Genomic DNA, 19,605 nt, shown 5'->3' on the forward strand with positions numbered 1-19,605 from the left:
AGATAACCCAGGAAATTACAGACCAGTGAGTCTGACTTCAGTGGTGAGCAAGTTGGAGAAGATCCTGAGAGGCAGGATTTATGAGCATCTGGAGAGACATAATCTGATTAGGGATGGTCAGCCTGGCTTTGTCAAGGGCAGGTCGTGCCTTCGGAGCCTGATTGAACTCTTTGAGGATGTAACAAAACACATTGATGAAGGTAGAGCAGTGGATGTAATGTATATGGATTTCAGTAAGGCATTCGATAAGGTTCCCCATGTAGTGGTGGAAACAATAGGGTCTTTTAAGAGACTCATGAATAGGTACATAGAAAAATAGAGGGCTATGGGTAAGCCTAGGTAGTTCTAAGGTAAGGACATGTTCGGCACAGCTTTATGGGCCAAAGGGCCTGTAATGTGCTGTATGTTTTCAATGTGATCTAAATGATTTTGACTATATAATGATCATTTGTACCTAGTAAAGTGGCTACTACACACACGCACAGACACACGTACATGTATATGTGATGGGGGTCTTTAACAAGGGATGCCACCTTTCTGAAGCATCACCTTTGATGATACTCTTGATGGTGGGGAGGCTCGTGCCCATGGTTGAGTTTGCAACCCTCTGCAGCGTTTTCCAGTCTGTAAATGTAGAACTGGAGTGATGAGGCCTGCTTAGAGAGCTGGCAGAGACTCAATGAACTGAATAGACTTCTGTTTCATGAGAATATATGTAAACAAGATTGGGTACTCCTTGTCTCTGTTACAACCAAACTTGAAATGGCTCCTTATCCATCAGAACCCACAGATGACAATATTCTTTTGATAATGAGCTGGTTCTGTTGAAGGTAACCCAAGAAAGGCAGAGTTTCCCCGAGGCCACTCATTTTAATTCGACTTCCCATTCACGTTCTGACATGTCAGTCCATGGCCCCCTCCACTGCCACGATGAGGCCGCACTCCGAGTGGAGGAGCAACGGTTCATAATCCTCCAACCCGACGGCATGAAAATCGATCTCTCTAACTTCACGTAATTTCTCCCCTCCCCTCTCTCTTTTTCCATTCCCCATTCTGGCTCTCCCTTACTTCTTCTCTTGTCCTCATCTGCTCATCACCTCCCTCCGGTGCCCCTCTCCTTCTTTCTCTCAAAGTCTACTCTCCTTTCCTATCAGATTCCTTCTTCTTCAACCTATCGCCTCTCAGCTTCTCACTTCAATCCTTCTCTCACCCACCAACCTTCCCCCTCAGCTGCCTCACCTATCGCCTACCAGCTTGTACTGTACTCCTTTTACTTCCCCCACCTTCTGATCCTGTCTCCTCCCACTTCCTTCCCAAACCAGATGAAGAGTCCCAGCCCAAGACTGCTTGTTCACCTCCATAGAAGCTGCCTGACCTGCTGAGTTCCTCCAGCATTTTGTTTGTGTTGCTCTGGATTTCCAGCATCTGCAGCATCTCCTGTGTTTAGGATTTGCTGCTCCCTAATTCCTTTATTTTTGTTTTATCCAGCTAACCCAAAAAAGCCTATGTAGTGGCTGTTTTAGTGTTTAACCCAGAGCCTCACAGGTCTTGTTGAATGTTGCAATGTGCCCTTTGATTGTGATCTCCACATTTTCCTAACAGTTTGAAACTGCACCGCGTGGATAACATTCCATTCCGTTCCGTTCAATCTGCACAGATTTCTGTTATTGGCCTCTTGACAAAGGCTCTTGGTTATGACAAGTTTGTTACCATGAAATCTCTCAGGACCCTGAGGGCATTGAGACCTCTTCGAGCCTTGTCCAGATTTGAAGGCATGAGGGTAAGGCCAACTGTAATATGTAGCTCTCTGACCATATTAACAGCATCTCCTGCGTAAATACTAACACATGGCAAAAGGGGGACACTGCTATGCTGGTATTGACATGGTCTTTCTCTCATCTGTACAGCTTTTCGAGATTCCTCTGAGAAATGTTGCTTCAAGCCACTCTAAGGCTTGGTGGAGTCCCAACTGCAGTCTGGTACATGACGTGCATAGAGCCTAAAAGATTACCCAGAACCTGGTTGTATAAAGGGTGGGGACATGCCCATTGCTCCAAGTAGACTCTGAAGACCAGAGGCTCAGGTGCTTCTATGAGCATCTGTCCCTGTTAGCTTGTTATCTCATTCGGCTCCCTGTGACTTTCAACGCTGCCTTTTTGCTCATTATACTTCTGATATTTACTGAGGGAATATTTCCAGTCAAATGTAATCGCAGAATGATGGAGAACAGTTGCTGATGGTGGGGTAAGGAGAGAGACCGTGCAGGAGTTTGAAAGTCCGACTAACGCAACAGAGAGCATGGAGAAATAGATCTGACAGCAACTCACTCGGCAATAAGAACCTTAAACTCTCCACTTGAATCCATTTCAACCTGAGTGGAGGCGTTGCCAGTTCTGCAGCCCCCCACACAGTGCCGGGTCTGGATTCGATCCCACCCCTGGGTGTTGTCTGTGTGGAATACCCACGCCTCTGTGAGCACTCTGGGTTTTCGCCAAGTGCTCCAGCTTCCTCACACCCCAAAGGTATCCTGTTGGAGTTGGTTACTGCAGGTTACCTGTAGTGTAGGTGGACAGGCAGGCGAATCCAGGAGGGAGTCGATTGCTGGGAAATGGCAGAGGTGGCATTCCTCCCTCAGAGTTGTAAGTACAAAAGTGATTGGAGAAGGAGGCTCACTGAATCTCACCACCCAGAATAGTAAAGGCTGGCAGTTTCACTATTGGAGTAGAGGGACGGAAGAGTGATCTGATAGGGTAGAGGAGTAGAGGGATGGAAGAGTGATCTGATAGACTAGAGGAGCAGAGGACCAGAAGAGCGATCTGACAGAGTAGAGGAACGGAAGAGTGATCTGATAGAGTAGAGGAGTAGAGGAACGGAAGAGTGATCTGATAGAGTAGAGGAGTAGAGGAACGGAAGAGTGAACTGATAGAGTAGAGGAGTAGAGGAACGGAAGAGTGATCTGATAGAGTAGAGGAGTAGAGGAACGGAAGAGTGAACTGATAGAGTAGAGGAGTAGAGGAACGGAAGAGTGATCTGATAGAGTAGAGGAGTAGAGGAACGGAAGAATGATCTGATAGAGTAGAGGAGTAGAGGAACGGAAGAGTGATCTGATAGAGTAGAGGAGTAGAGGAACGGAAGAGTGAACTGATAGAGTAGAGGAGTAGAGGAACGGAAGAGTGATCTGATAGAGTAGAGGAGTAGAGGAACGGAATAGTGATCTGATAGAGTAGAGGAGTAGAGGACCGGAAGAATGATCTGAAAGAGTAGAGGAGTAGAGGAATGGAACAGTGATCTGATAGAGTAGAGGCGTAGAGGAACGGAAGAGTGATCTGATAGAGTAGAGGAGTAGAGGACCGGAAGAATGATCTGAAAGAGTAGAGGAATGGAACAGTGATCTGATAGAGTAGAGGCGTAGAGGAACGGAAGAGTGATCAGATAGAGTAGAGGAGTAGAGGAACGGAAGAGTGATCTGATAGAGTAGAGGAGTAGAGGACCGGAAGAGTAGTCTGATAGAGTAGAGGAGTAGAGGAACGGAAGAGTGATCTGATAGAGTAGAGGAGTAGAGGGACGGAAGAGTGGTCTGATAGAGTAGAGGAGTAGAGGACCGGAAGAGTGATCTGATAGAGTAGAGGAGTAGAGGAACGGAAGAATGATCTGATAGAGTAGAGGAGTAGAGGGACGGAAGAGTGATCAGATAGAGTAGAGGAGTAGAGGGACGGAAGAGTGGTCTGATAGAGTAGAGGAGTAGAGGACCGGAAGAGTGATCTGATAGAGTAGAGGAGTAGAGGACCGGAAGAGTAGTCTGATAGAGTAGAGGAGTAGAGGGACGGAAGAGTGATCTGATAGAGTAGAGGAGTAGAGGACCGGAAGAGTAGTCTGATAGAGTAGAGGAGTAGAGGGACGGAAGAGTGATCTGATAGAGTAGAGGAACGGAAGAGTTATCTGATAGAGTAGAGGAGTAGAGGAATGGAATAGTGATCTGATAAGAGTAGAGGAGTAGAGGGACGGAAGAGTGATCTGATAGAGTAGAGGAGTAGAGGACCGGAAGAGTGATCTGATAGAGTAGAGGAGTAGAGGAACGGAAGAATGATCTGATAGAGTAGAGGAGTAGAGGGACGGAAGAGTGATCAGATAGAGTAGAGGAGTAGAGGGACGGAAGAGTGGTCTGATAGAGTAGAGGAGTAGAGGGACGGAAGAGTAGTCTGATAGAGTAGAGGAGTAGAGGAACGGAAGAGTGATCTGATAGAGTAGAGGAGTAGAGGGATGGAAGAGTGATCTGATAGACTAGAGGAGCAGAGGACCAGGAGAGTGATCTGACAGAGTAGAGGGACGGAAGAGTGATCTGATAGAGTAGAGGTGTAGAATGACGAAAGAGTGATCTGATAGAGTAGAGGAGTAGAGGGACGGAAGAGTGATCTGATAGAGTAGAGGAGTAGAGGAATGGAACAGTGATCTGATAGAGTAGAGGCGTAGAGAACGGAAGAGTGATCTGATAGAGTAGAGGATTAGAGGGTCTGAAGAGTGATCTGATAGAGTAGAGGAGTAGAGGAACGGAAGAGTGATCTGATAGAGTAGAGGAGTAGAGGGATGGAAGAGTGATCTGATAGAGGAGAGGAGTAGAGGGACGGAAGAGTGATCTGATAGAGTAGAGGAGTAGAGGAACGGAAGAGTGATCTGATAGAGTAGAGGAGTAGAGGGATGGAAGAGTGATCTGATAGAGTAGAGGAGTAGAGGAACGGAAGAGTGATCTGATAGAGTAGAGTAGCAGAGGGACAGAAGAGTGATCTGATAGAGTAGAGTAGCAGAGGGACAGAAGAGTGATCTGATAGAGTAGAGGAGTAGAGGGACGGAAGAGTGATCTGATAGAGTACAGTAGCAGAGGGACAGAAGAGTAATCTGATAGAGTAGAGGAGTAGAGGAACGGAAGAGTGATCTGATAGAGTAGAGGAACGGAAGAGTGATCTGATAGAGTAGAGGAGTAGAGGGACGGAAGAGTGATCTGATAGAGTAGGGGAGTAGAGGAACGGAAGAATGATCTGATAGAGTTGAGGAACTGAAGAGTGATCTGATAGACTAGAGGAGTAGAGGAGTAGAAGTGTGATCTGATAGAGTAGAGGATTAGAGGGACTGAAGAGTGATCTGATAGAGTAGAGGGATGGAAGAATGATCTGATAGAGTAGCGGAATAGAGGGATGGAAGAGTGATCTGATAGGGTAGAGGAGTAGAGGGACTGAATAGTGATCTGATAGAGTAGAGTAGCAGAGGGACGGAAGAGTGATCTGATAGAGTAGAGGAGTAGAGGGACGGAAGAGTGATCTGATAGAGTAGAGTAGCAGAGGGACGGAAGAGTGATCTGATAGAGTAGAGGAGTAGAGGGACGGAAGAGTGATCTGATAGAGTAGAGGAGTAGAGGGACGGAAGAGTGATCTGATAGAGTAGAGGCGTAGAGGAACGGAAGAGTGATATGATAGAGTAGAGGTGTAGAATGACGGAAGAGTGATCTGATAGAGTAGAGGAGTAGAGGGACGGAAGAGTGATCTGATAGAGTAGAGGAGTAGAGGAACGGAAGAATGATCTGATAGAGTTGAGGAACTGAAGAGTGATCTGATAGACTAGAGGAGTAGAGGAGTAGAAGTGTGATCTGATAGAGTAGAGGATTAGAGGGACTGAAGAGTGATCTGATAGAGTAGAGGGATGGAAGAATGATCTGATAGAGTAGCGGAATAGAGGGACGGAAGAGTGATCTGATAGGGTAGAGGAGTAGAGGGGCTGAATAGTGATCTGATAGAGTAGAGTAGCAGAGGGACGGAAGAGTGATCTGATAGAGTAGAGGAGTGGAGGGACGGAAGAGTGAACCGATAGAGTAGAGGAGTAGAGGGACGGAATAGTGATCTGATAGATTAGAGGAGTAGAGGGACGGAAGAGTGATCTGATAGAGTAGAGGAGTAGAGGGACGGAAGAGTGATCTGATAGAGTAGAGGAGTAGAGGGACGGAAGAGTGATCTGATAGAGTAGAGGCGTAGAGGAACGGAAGAGTGATATGATAGAGTAGAGGTGTAGAATGACGGAAGAGTGATCTGATAGAGTAGAGGAGTAGAGGGACGGAAGAGTGATCTGATAGAGTAGAGGAGTAGAGGAACGGAAGAGTGATCTGATAGAGTAGAGGAGTAGAGGAACGGAAGAATGATCTGATAGAGTAGAGGAGTAGAGGGACAGAAGAGTGATCTGATAGAGTAGAGGAGTAGAGGGATGGAAGAGTGGTCTGATAGAGTAGAGGTGTAGAATGACGGAAGAGTGATCTGATAGAGTAGAGGAGTAGAGGGACAGAAGAGTGATCTGATAGAGTAGAGGAGTAGAGGGACGGAAGAGTGATCTGATAGAGTAGAGGAGTAGAGGGACGGAAGAGTAATCTGATAGAGTAGAGGAGTAGAGGGACAGAAGAGTGATCTGATAGAGTAGAGGAGTAGAGGACCAGAAGAGTGATCTGATAGAGTAGAGGAGTAGAGGGACGGAAGAGTGATCTGATAGAGTAGAGGAGTAGAGGAATGGAAGAGTGATCTGATAGAGTAGAGGAGTAGAGGAACGGAAGAGTGATCTGATAGAGTAGAGGAGTAGAGGGACGGAAGAGTGATCTGATAGAGTAGAGTAGTAGAGGGACGGAAGAGTGATCTGATAGAGTAGAGGAGTAGAGGACCAGAAGAGTGATCTGATAGAGTAGAGGAGTAGAGGGACGGAAGAGTGATCTGATAGAGTAGAGGTGTAGAATGACGAAAGAGTGATCTGATAGAGTAGAGGAGTAGAGGGACGGAAGAATGATCTGATAGAGTAGAGGAGTAGAGGGATGGAAGAGTGGTCAGATAGAGTAGAGGTGTAGAATGACGGAAGAGTGATCTGATAGAGTATAGGAGTAGAGGACCGGAAGAGTGATCTGATAGAGTACAGAAGTAGAGGAACGGAAGAATGATCTGATAGAGTAGAGGAGTAGAGGGACAGAAGAGTGATCTGATAGAGTAGAGGAGTAGAGGAATGGAACAGTGATCTGATAGAGTAGAGGTGTAGAGGACCGGAAGAGTGATCTGACAGAGTAGAGGAGTAGAGGACCGGAAGAGTGATCTGATAGAGTAGAGGAGTAGAGGACCGGAAGAGTGATCTGATAGAGTAGAGGAGTAGAGGACCGGAAGAGTGATCTGATAGAGCAGAGGAGTAGAGGGACAGAAGAGTGATCTCATAGAGTAGAGGAGTAGAGGAACGGAAGAGTAATCTGATAGAGTAGAGGAGTAGAGGACCAGAAGAGTGATCTGATAGAGTAGAGGTGTAGAATGACGGAAGAGTGATCTGATAGAGTAGAGGAGTAGAGGAATGGAAGAGTGATCTGATAGAGTAGAGGAGTAGAGGAACGGAAGAGTGATCTGATAGAGTAGAGGAGTAGAGGGACGGAAGAGTGATCTGATAGAGTAGAGGAGTAGAGGACCGGAAGAATGATCTGATAGAGTAGAGGAGTAGAGGACCAGAAGAGTGATCTGATAGAGTAGAGGAGTAGAGGGACGTAAGAGTGATCTGATAGAGTAGAGGAGTAGAGGACCAGAAGAGTGATCTGATAGAGTAGAGGAACGGAAGAGTGATCTGATAGAGTAGAGGAATGGAAGAGTGATCTGATAGAGTAGAGGAACGGAAGAGTGATCTGATAGAGTCGAGGAACGGAAGAGTGATCTGATAGAGTTGAGGAACGGAAGAGTGATCTGATAGAGTTGAGGAACTGAAGAGTGATCTGATAGACTAGAGGAGTAGAGGAGTAGAAGTGTGATCTGATAGAGTAGAGGAGTAGAGGACCAGAAGGGTGATCTGATAGAGTAGAGGAACGGAAGAGTGATCTGATAGAGTCGAGGAACGGAAGAGTGATCTGATAGAGTTGAGGAACTGAAGAGTGATCTGATAGACTAGAGGAGTAGAGGAGTAGAAGAGTGATCTGATAGAGTAGAGGAGTAGAGGAATGGAAGAATGATCTGATAGAGTAGCGGAATAGAGGGACGGAAGAGTGATCTGATAGGGTTGAGGAGTAGAGGGACGGAAGAGTGATCTGATAGAGTAGAGGAGTGGAGGGATGGAAGAGTGATCTGATAGATTAGAGGAGTAGAGGGACGGAAGAGTGATCTGATAGAGTAGAGGAGTAGAGGACCAGAAGAGTGATCTGATAGAGTAGAGGGATGGAAGAGTGATCTGATAGGGTAGAGGAGTAGAGGAATGGAAGAGTGATCTGATAGAGTAGAGGAGTAGAGGACCAGAAGAATGATCTGATAGAGTAGAGGAGTAGAGGGACAGAAGAGTGATCTGATAGAGTAGAGGAGTAGAGGGACGGAAGAGTGATCTGATAGAGTAGAGTAGCAGAGGGACGGAAGAGTGATCTGATAGAGTAGAGGAGTAGAGGGACAGAAGAATGATCTGATAGAGTAGAGGAGTAGAGGAATGGAAGAGTGATCTGATAGACTAGAGGAGTAGAGGACCAGAAGAATGATCTGATAGAGTAGAGGAGTAGAGGGACAGAAGAGTGATCTGATAGAGTAGAGGAGTAGAGGGACGGAAGAGTGATCTGATAGAGTAGAGTAGCAGAGGGACGGAAGAGTGATCTGATAGAGTAGAGGAGTAGAGGGACGGAAGAGTGATCTGATAGAGTAGAGTAGCAGAGGGACGGAAGAGTGATCTGATAGAGTAGAGGAGTAGAGGGACGGAAGAGTGATCTGATAGAGTAGAGGAGTAGAGGGACGGAAGAGTGATCTGATAGAGTAGAGGAGTAGAGGACCAGAAGAGTGATCTGATAGAGTAGAGGAGTAGAGGACCAGAAGAATGATCTGATAGGGTAGAGGAGTAGAGGACCAGAAGAGTGATCTGATAGAGTAGAGGAGTAGAAGATTGATCTGATAGAGTAGAGGAGTAGAGGAACGGAAGAGTGATCTGATAGAGTAGAGGAGTAGAGGACCAGAAGAGTGATCTGATAGAGTAGAGGAACTGAAGAGTGATCTGATAGAGTAGAGGAGTAGAGGACCAGAAGAGTAATCTGATAGAGTAGAGGAGTAGAGGGACGGAAGAGTGATCTGATAGAGTAGAGGAGTAGAGGACCAGAAGAGTGATCTGATAGAGTAGAGGGATGGAAGAGTGATCTGATAGGGTAGAGGAGTAGAGGAATGGAAGAGTGGTCTGATAGAGTAGAGGAGTAGAGGACCAGAAGAATGATCTGATAGAGTAGAGGAGTAGAGGGACAGAAGAGTGATCTGATAGAGTAGAGGAGTAGAGGGACGGAAGAGTGATCTGATAGAGTAGAGTAGCAGAGGGACGGAAGAGTGATCTGATAGAGTAGAGGAGTAGAGGGACAGAAGAATGATCTGATAGAGTAGAGGAGTAGAGGAATGGAAGAGTGATCTGATAGACTAGAGGAGTAGAGGACCAGAAGAATGATCTGATAGAGTAGAGGAGTAGAGGGACAGAAGAGTGATCTGATAGAGTAGAGGAGTAGAGGGACGGAAGAGTGATCTGATAGAGTAGAGTAGCAGAGGGACGGAAGAGTGATCTGATAGAGTAGAGTAGCAGAGGGACGGAAGAGTGATCTGATAGAGTAGAGGAGTAGAGGGACGGAAGAGTGATCTGATAGAGTAGAGGGACGGAAGAGTGATCTGATAGAGTAGAGGAGTAGAGGACCAGAAGAGTGATCTGATAGAGTAGAGGAGTAGAGGACCAGAAGAATGATCTGATAGGGTAGAGGAGTAGAGGACCAGAAGAGTGATCTGATAGAGTAGAGGAGTAGAAGATTGATCTGATAGAGTAGAGGAGTAGAGGAACGGAAGAGTGATCTGATAGAGTAGAGGAGTAGAGGACCAGAAGAGTGATCTGATAGAGTAGAGGAACTGAAGAGTGATCTGATAGAGTAGAGGAGTAGAGGACCAGAAGAGTAATCTGATAGAGTAGAGGAGTAGAGGGACGGAAGAGTGATCTGATAGAGTAGAGGAGTAGAGGACCAGAAGAGTGATCTGATAGAGTAGAGGAACGGAAGAGTGATCTGATAGAGTAGAGGTGTAGAATGACGGAAGAGTGATCTGATAGAGTAAAGGAGTAGAGGAACGGAAGAGTGATCTGATAGAGTAGAGGAGTAGAGGGACGGAAGAGTGATCTGATAGAGTAGAGGAGTAGAGGGACGGAAGAGTGATCTGATAGAGTAGAGGTGTAGAATGACGGAAGAGTGATCTGATAGAGTAGAGGAGTAGAGGGACGGGAGAGTGATCTGATAGAGTAGAGGAGTAGAGGAACGGAAGAGTGATCTGATAGAGTAGAGGAGTAGAGGAACGGAAGAGTGATCTGATAGAGTAGAGGAGTAGAGGAACGGAAGAGTGATCTGATAGAGTAGAGGGATGGAAGAGTGATCTGATAGAGTAGAGGTGTAGAATGACGGAAGAGTGATCTGATAGAGTAGAGGAGTAGAGGGACGGAAGAGTGATCTGATAGGGTAGAGGAGTAGAGGACCGGAAGAGTGATCTGATAGGGTAGAGGAGTAGAGGACCGGAAGAGTGATCTGATAGGGTAGAGGAGTAGAGGACCGGAAGAGTGATCTGATAGGGTAGAGGAGTAGAGGACTGGAAGAGTGATCTGATAGGGTAGAGGAGTAGAGGACCGGAAGAGTGATCTGATAGGGTTGTATAAAATCATGAGGGACATAGATAGAGTGAACTCCAGAGGTTGGGTAATCTAGTAATCAAGACCTTGGATGTGAAAGGAGTGGTTAAAATAGGAACCCAAGTGGCAACATTTTCACCCATAGTATGTGTAACTAGCTGCTGGAGGAAGTGGCTGAGGCAGGTCCATTAGCAACAGTTAAAATGTACTTGGATAAGAGCATGGATAGGAAAAATTTAGAGGGATACAGACTTAAGGTAGGCATGTGGGACTACCTTAGATGGGAATCTTGATCAGCATAGACCAGTTGGGCTGAAGGGCTTATTTCCGTACTATATGACTCTATGATTCCGCAACTCTACCCTTTTCTCCCAGAACCCAGCAAATGATCCAAGTGAATATCAAATTCCCTTATAAGGATTCCCATTGAATCTGCCTTTGAGACCACATATCCCGGAGTCATTCATTCTCTCTCCTCTGGAGACGAGTACCTCCACTCCATGTGCTCGGGTTATGACCTTTTTTTTCTCCCTGGAACCAACTTCCCCCTTCTCCCTGTTATGAAGTATTCTTGCTGTCAGTTTGGGCTCAGTGGGTTGTGGCAGCATTCACAGATGTTAAATATTGCAGTGGCATGTGCAGACACGAGGTTGGGACTCTGCCGCTTTTGTTAAATCAACTTTCCTTTCTCCAGGTGCCCAAGTCCCAAACCCCTCCATGCAACCATGAACTTGTGACATTTTTCTCTCAGCAGGTACCAGGTTGGTTTTCAGATGGGAAATCCCCAGTCCCCAGACACTCGGCCCCTGTGTCCTATCCCAGTGGAAGAGTGCTTGATAACAGAATGGATTCTCGTTTTGTTTGTGTTTCTGCGTAGGTCTCGGTAGTCAGCCTAACAGCTAATGCCTTGGGATACGCTGAACTAGCTGCCATTAAATCCCTTCGGACACTCAGAGCACTGAGACCATTAAGAGCCTTGTCACGATTTGAAGGGATGAGGGTAAGATGGAAAGAGAGATGGCAGCCCAGTCCCATGTGCTTGAAGCATGGCGGGCAAAATCGCATCCCTACATATTCCCCTCTCCTCATAACCCCCGTCTGACAAAATGGATGCATTTGTATGCCTAGTAGTTTAATTCATTAGCAAGTCGAGAAATTTGGGTTTTTGCTTGTTGTAGTGGGGTGATGTCTCTAACATTGTCCAACACTTCTTCCTAACCATTTGTTGGTTTGTGTGGAGCAGGAGAGGCCAGTCACTGTGCTGTGCCAGGAACAGACAGATGGGTATTAACCTTGCGATTGAGGAATAAATATTCTGTAGCCTGGGAGCAGAAGAGAGTTAGAGATAGGACTCACAACCTCTGATGCTGGAATCTGGAGCCACAAACAACCTGCTGGAATAACTCAACGGGTCGGTCAGCAGAAAGAAATTGTCAACGTTTCAGGTAGGGGTGTACAAGATAATAAGAAGCGTAGGTAGCCAGAAACTTTTCTCCCAGGGTGGAAATGGCTAATGTCAGAGGGCAAAATAGGTTGAGCAAGCTAGTGCTTGCTCTTTGGAGTGAAGGAGGTGACTTGATAGAGGTGTACAAAATGAGAAGAGGTAGAGTAGAGTAGACAGACAGAGAAATTTTCCCAGGGTGGAAGTGGCGAATGCGTAGGGGTTTAACTTTAAGGTGATTAGTGAAAAATATGGGGGGAGGCGGGAATGTCAGATATAAGCTTTTACACAAAGAGTGGTGGATGTGTGGAGCCCCTTGCCAAGGGTGATATGTTAGAGGCATTTAAGAAACCCTTGGATGGGCACATGGATGGTAGAAAACTGTGGGACTCTGTGGGAAGGAAGGGTTAGATTGGTCTTAGAGTAGATTGAAAGGTCAGCACATCTTTGTGAGCTGCGCCAGAGTGCCCCAAGTTCTATGAGACGCGACAATTCCTTTCCGCCTATGGATGCCCTCAAGCCACTGAGTTACTCCAGCAGGCTGTTTGTTGCTGGCGGTTGGAGTTAGTTCCAGTCAACACAGAGAACCTCTTGGAGTCTCCCAGTTTAGTGGCAATGGTCAATATTTGCTTGTTTTACTGCTGCACTCTGCTGAGCAGTGTTGGTCATGTTCTCGGCCATTGCAAGTCTTACAGCCAGATAAAGGATTTAACTCTCACCACTGAGCTACATCACTGGTAGCTTTGATGTGGCTTCCTGCCTTCAGTTTCACAGCCAGTGGGACCCTTCAGGTTGAAGCACATTACCTCCCTCAGCCCATCAGGACTGGCTGGTGATCTTCTGGTTGAAGATTGTTTGAAAGGGGCGAGGCTTTGGAGCTACAGATATTGGAACCAGTGGGTCTGACAAAGCAGAGAAAGAGCCTAGAGGTTTACCAATGGATAGGTCGCACAGACAGAACAGGAGTGAGATGGGTAAACCTTAAATGTCCCAATTGGAGAAGGGAGACCCAGAATATTTCAGGTGAAACAAACCAACCAAGAAATGTCCTGATTGAAACAATGTCCCAAGGCTGGAATCCCAGTGTGGACGAACTGCCCAGCCTTGGTCGCAATATTTACTGGGTGCAACCCAAAGCTGGGAAGGAGAAATGGCCAAAGGTTCTGGTTGCAATCTCTATCTAGTGATCACTCCAACCGTTCCTATGTACTGAAACATCTCAAGGTGATCTACAGGAATATTATCAAACAGAATTTGACTCTGAGAGACATAAAGAGATGTTAAGGCAGATCTTAAAACTCATTGAATCTGAGAGGAGGATAAATAAGGAATCCTAGACCTTAGGGTCCCTGAAGCTGAAGGCAAGGCCACCTTAAGTGTATGAAAGAAAATCAGGGAAAACCAGAGTCCTTAGGTGGACATAGAGCTGGAGAAATCACAAAGACAGGGAGTGTAAAAGATGTACAAGGTTTTAAGAATGAAGCCATAGCCATATTAGAAGACAGTGCAGGTCAGTAAGCCAAGGAATGAGAAGTAAACAGGATCTAGAAGGTTAGGGTATAGAGTTGGAGTTGAAATTGATTTATTATTGTCACATGTACTGAGATACAGTGTAAAGCTCATCTTGTCTACTGTTTCTACAGATCAGATCATTACACAGTACGTTGAGATAGAACAAGGTGAAACAATAGCAGAATGCAGAATAAAGTTACAGAGAAAGTGCAGTGCATGTAGACAATCAGGTGCAAGGTCAAAATGAGGTAGATTATGAAGCTGAGGATCCACCTTATCATACAAGAGTTCCATTCCGGAGTCTGATAACAGCAGGATAGAAACTTTCTTTGAACCTGGTTTGAAAATTCTTTCGGATTTTGTTATCTTTTGTCTGATGGGTGAGAGTAGAAGAGAAAATGCCTCTTGTTGCGACATATTTTTCCTTTTAGGATTGTGGTGAATATTGGTAGCTCGGGTTGAGGCATTTGATGTGGTGTTAGCCAAGTCTGGCATTTAGCTTGCAGACATTTTATCACCAGTCAAGGTGACATCCCCAGTGTGCAGTTGTTGGTGTTTCTCACTGAGAGTATTTGTGTTTACTTAGACCTCCGTTCACTGGCCTTGGTCATGATTGGCTATCCCTTCAGTAGACCAAAGGTTCAATTGACTTTTCTTTGGCTCTTGGGGGTTTGTAGATTGTATCTATTTCAATATGTTTGTTTATGGAGTTACACTTCTAAAAATTCTCATGCCAGTGGGGACAAACACAAATATTCCTGCATCCGGACCTTTCAGGACTCATACATAGTGAAAGGGAAGTTTGAAGTTGAGGTCAATTTGAGATATTGGGACCATTGTGGTAACATCTTAGACAGAAGACGTGGAAGAGACTCAAGAAGTTGTACAGTGGAGGGAGAAATCTTCAGGAAGAAGACAAAGTTCAGGGCCAAGAATTTAAGGTGCTTATTACTAAATCCAATAAGGAACCAAGGATGAACCTTTTTACTCTGAAAACATATGGTAAGTGCTTGAGGTATATAACTTCGGTGCTTTCAAATGAAAATTAGACAAGCGCATGAGGGAGAAGAAGATAGAAAATATACTGAATGGCTGAGATAAAGCAACTTGAAAGAGAGAGAAGTTCGCAAGTGTAAAAGTACCAGTACAGGATAGTGGAGCTGAATGGTCTGCTTCTGTCCCATTTGATATAAGTGGAGGGGGCAGAAAAGGGCCGGATTCCATTTCCAATTCACTGATTCCTGTGGAGTTAATCTGGGGAAATGCTTCACAGGATTACAAGCTTTGGCCACTATGTGCATCTGATTTCTTTTTCTTGTTTAAAGTATCACACAAAAGCAGATTAAGTTTTCTCTAGAACGGTGAAAAGAAAGCCTTCTATTGTTAAATTGAGGTTCTGCGGTTGGCTTCCATTTTGTCGGAATCCCCTTCTCCATCACAATAAGCCGTAGTCTGGAGCATGTGTCAGGCCTGGAGAGTCCAGGATATTGAGCATGTAGTCTTACCGATCAGTAGTTAAGGCAACTTACTATATTCCCATTGACTACAGATAGAGTCAGGAATTCTGGAGTCCAGCTGGCATCTGAATCTTAACTACTTCCTTTCCTAACATTTGAATAAAATCAATTGACACGCTTTGGAATTGGATGCCATCTTGAAATGGGATATATAATAAGTCATCGTTTTGTGTTCACGGGCAGGTCCAGTGAGCAAAGCATCATTTAACCAGCAGTCATAGTGGGGCCTGTTTACCATGGCTGACAATTCACTGCCGTACTCTGCCGCCGCAGACCATCTCAACTTCCAACCCCCGTGCCACTGGTAAAACTGTGCCCCTGTCCACACAAACACCCATCGGAAAGCTGGCAGGTTCAAAGTATTAGAAGTGGGTGACCCATCTTAATTCCCTCTCTAGTACTTCCAGAACTGACAACTCCATGCTCATAGAAAAATGAAAATACAGAGATCACAAGTAATTGCAGAATGTTCTTCAAAGTGACCGTTTATGTTGGAGATTGCACAGACCTGAGCATATAGGACATAGGACACTACAGGCACTTCAGCCCAGGATGTTCTGTTGATCTTTTAATCTACTCTAAGATCCAGCTACCCCTTCCCTCCTTCATAACCCTGAATTTTTCTGTCATCCACGTGTCTATTTAGAAGTCTCTTATATGTATCCATATCTACCACTACCCCTGCCAGGTCATTCCATGTACCCAACACTCTGACATCTGCCTTATACTCTCTGCCAGACACCTTAAAGGTTTGCCCCTTGTATTATCCATTTCCATCCTGAGAAAAGGTTTCTGTCCATCCACCCAATCTATAGCTCTCATCATCGTGTACACCTCTCATCCTCCTTTGCTCCATTCACCAGCATACTGGTAAATCTCCCCTGCACTCTCTCCCAAAGCTTCCACATCCTTCCTGTAACGAGCCGACCAGAACTGAACAGAATACTCGGTGTGATCTAACCAGTTTAATGGAGCTGCAACATTACCCCACAGCTCTTGAGCTACCCTATCAAGCTGCGCAGCAACTTTGAGGGATCTCTGGACAAGGACCCTGAGGTCCCTCTGTTTTTCTACACTGTTCAGAGTTCTACTATTTACCCTACATTTTGCATTCAAGATTGACTTTCCAAAGCGAATCACTTCACATGTTTCTGCATTGAACTCCATCTGCCACTTCCCAGCCCGGCTCTGCATCCTGTCCAGAACCCAAGGTCTCTCTGGTCCTCCACTCTGCTGAGAATCGTGCCATTAACCCCGTGCTCTCCCTTCGTGTTTGACCTTCCAAAGTGAATCACTTCACCAGTGGCATTCAATCATTCAAATCCACGCCATGCCCAGTGGTCTGCCGGCAGTAATGTTATCAACCCGCCTGACACTGGTGGTGAGGGTGGGTGAGCGGGTGGAAGGGTAATGCCTTGGAGGTGGGTGAGTGGGCAATGAAGCCTGAAGGAGTCTATGATGCTTTGTGGAACTCTGTTTTGATGTGGCAGATCTGGAAGCCTGTTAGTGACACTGAAGCCATTCTTACCATTGAAGGCCGCCTTACAGGGGCAGTGATGGTAAAATGGTTGGCGCTGCATGCTATTGAGCTATGCATGGATTTGTAAAGAAAACCAAAAGGCAGAGGGATACAGCTCAGGTTCAGCTGGTCCTATCGAGATTTGTCAGATACAAATTCCAATAGCCAGGATGCTATCTGTAGCCAAAGCAAAATGGGACATTCTCCTCAGTTCCAGCAGACAAAATGTCGTTTTAAATGTGACTGGGAGAATGGCTCCCACAGTGAAGCCTTTCCCACTCTCTGGAGATGGCAGTGCTAACAGGTTGGGAGGGGGGGCTGATCAATCAATGGGCCGCTGACACAAACTCGAATTAATAATGCCAGTGACGAGGCTGTGCCTACTCTAATCCTGCTTGATCCCACCCTCCACCCCATGACCACACTTACTTAGTGCCATAGATTCATACCACATGGAAACAGGCCCTCTTTGGCCCACTTGAGTCTACTTGACTACTGAATGCCGATCCATACTCATCCTATACGCCCGGGGGTTCTGGTTCATTTGGCTACCTCACCTCTACGCTTCATAGGATGGTTCCTGGCTTACGGGATGTCCTGTGAGTGAAGAGGTGACCAAATCTCTTGCTCTCCTCCCAGCTGGACTAAATGCCTCGGGTCATCAGATCTACAATTAAAAATAAATTAGATGCAAACTCATTAAACTATTGCTAAGTAAATTAAAAAAATATACAAAATATAAGATAAAATTGAAAACTAAAAATAATACAAAATATAATGTAAAATTGAAAATACATAAAATATATGAAATACAAGTTAAAATTGAAATCTACACAAATATGAAAAATAGCAAAGCTAAATTTAACAACTTAATGGAAAGTCGGTGCCTCTGGTGAAATGCATGGATCTGCTCTCGAGATGACTGGCAAAATATTAGAGAGGCCAGGTGCAAAGTGCATCCTTTCCCCTCAGACTGCGCGGTAGAGAATACCTTGAATCAATGATGAATCCAGAGGCAGAAGAAGAGGTCATCTGACCTTCAATATGCACTGTACATCCACGCCTCATTGCACAAATGTGTACCTCTACAGGGCACTGATGACCACAGTGCAAATCGTCAGCGATTCTCTGCGGAACCACTGGATCACTGTCAGTATCATCCAGCCATAGTCAGCAACCGGGAGCTATTGAACCACTGGAGATAAAAGCATGCTGGAAATCTGGAACAAAAACAGAGACTGCTGGGAATATTCTATAGAATATGCAAATGAGCTGGCTGCCATTTGTGATATATGAATTACTTAGATTTAGAATTGGGAGGCACTGTCAGTGTGACATGAAGCTTGATGGAGTTGCTGATAGTAGAGGAAGGCAGCCTTAGAAAGTGGAGGGATTGTGGTAAAGTGGGCCAAAAAATGGCAGATGCAGTTTGATCCAGGGAGGTTTAAGGTGCTCCATCCCTCCACTAGCCTACAGGTCACCCTTAGGCAAGGTGTAGCACCTGCTTAGACCCCGATCAGGGTCACATGAAGCTGTGGGAGCAGGTGGTGGATGGTCGTATGAGCAGCTGGTGCAGATCAGAAGTCCTGGTTATGCCAGATTGTCAGGCCGACAATCTCTGAAGAGTATCGATAATGGCTGGGGTTCACCCGTCTTGTAAAGACTCTACCCAGAAGAAGGCAATGGCAAACTGCTTTAGTAGAAAAATTTGCCAAAGACAATCATGGTCACAAAGACCACGGTCGCCCATTCATATGACACGGCAGATAATGACGGTGATGCTGAATGAGGCTAGGGCTTGCACTGTGAATGGTGAGGTCCAAGGGAGTACTGAAAGATAGAGGGGTCCTTGAACTGAGAACATGTGTTAGGAATGCAAGAGGGATGCATTAGTGTCCTTCATTAGTTGGGGCACCAACCACAGAAGCAACAAAGTTGTGCTTTCTCTTTATAAAACCCTGGTTAGATCTGAGCTGAGGTGTTGCGTGGAGTTCTGGTTGAGGAAGGATGAGATAGTGCTGGGAAGATGCAAAGGAGTTTCATAAGGACATCGCCTGGGATGGGGCATTTCAGTGTGAGGGGAGGCTTTCCATGGAACAGAGGAGGTTAAGGGGGTCATGACAGAAGCATATCACATCGTCAGGGTGGACTGTAAAGAACTTTTTACCCATATCAGCAATAGATATAAGTGGAGGGCATGTTTTTAGGGTCAGAGGGATGGAAGGGGATGTTTGTCACACAGAGAAAGGTGGGGTTAGTGTCACTGACAGCATTGAAGTAATGTCCAGAATCAGTAAGAAGTCTGTGATGGTGCTGGAGAGGGCGCATTCTTTTCTAAATAGGTTGTTCATCAGGATTTATTTATGTATAGTTCTTCATAAATTCTGTTTTCCTGTGAATCCCTGTAAAACAAAAAGAATTTCGAGGTAGCATATGGTGACAGGTGATGTACTGTGATAATAAAGGTACTTTGACTTTTGAGGAGACTGACCAGGACGTTACCCGGGATGGAGCAGTTCCGCAGGAAGACAGACTGAAGAAGCTCGATCTGTTTTCCACTTAGCATAGGAGGTTGGGGTGGGGGGGGGGATATATTATGAGGAGAGACCGGGGAAGCTGAGTCTATTTTCCGTTTAGCTGAGGAGGCTGGGGTGGGAGTAGGCTAGAAGGAATCTTTCCTCATATCAGCAATACAGAAGAGGGTGAATACCAGGAAAGCACTGCCCGAGAGAGTGGGAGAAGCAGTCAATGACGGAATTTCAGGTGAGCACTTGGAACACGCAGATATAGAAGGCCTTAGACCCAATGCTGGGACCTGGGATTAATATGGAAGGGAGCCCACCGGTCAGCATGGCCTGTTTCCCCTGCTGCACGATGTCTCTGACCCAGCAGGGCAAGCAGCATCTGGGAAGAGAGAAACCAGAGATAACGCTTCCATTTGAACGATGTTCTGACAAGAA

General features: G+C 45.8%; 1 protein-coding gene across 1 annotated transcript in view; it reads left to right on the plus strand.

Annotated features, from left to right (window-relative positions):
* Positions 1 to 19,605, plus strand: part of scn5lab (sodium channel, voltage gated, type V-like, alpha b) — a 672,977-nt gene that overhangs the window by 613,806 nt on the left and 39,566 nt on the right. The window contains exon 22 of the mRNA XM_059971792.1: positions 11,534 to 11,656. Within this exon, the coding sequence (XP_059827775.1) occupies positions 11,534 to 11,656 (123 nt within the window). The remainder of the gene's footprint in view (positions 1 to 11,533; positions 11,657 to 19,605) is intronic.

The sequence above is a fragment of the Hypanus sabinus genome, chromosome 6 (assembly GCF_030144855.1).
Source record: "Hypanus sabinus isolate sHypSab1 chromosome 6, sHypSab1.hap1, whole genome shotgun sequence".
Classification (NCBI taxonomy): Eukaryota; Metazoa; Chordata; class Chondrichthyes; order Myliobatiformes; family Dasyatidae; genus Hypanus; species Hypanus sabinus.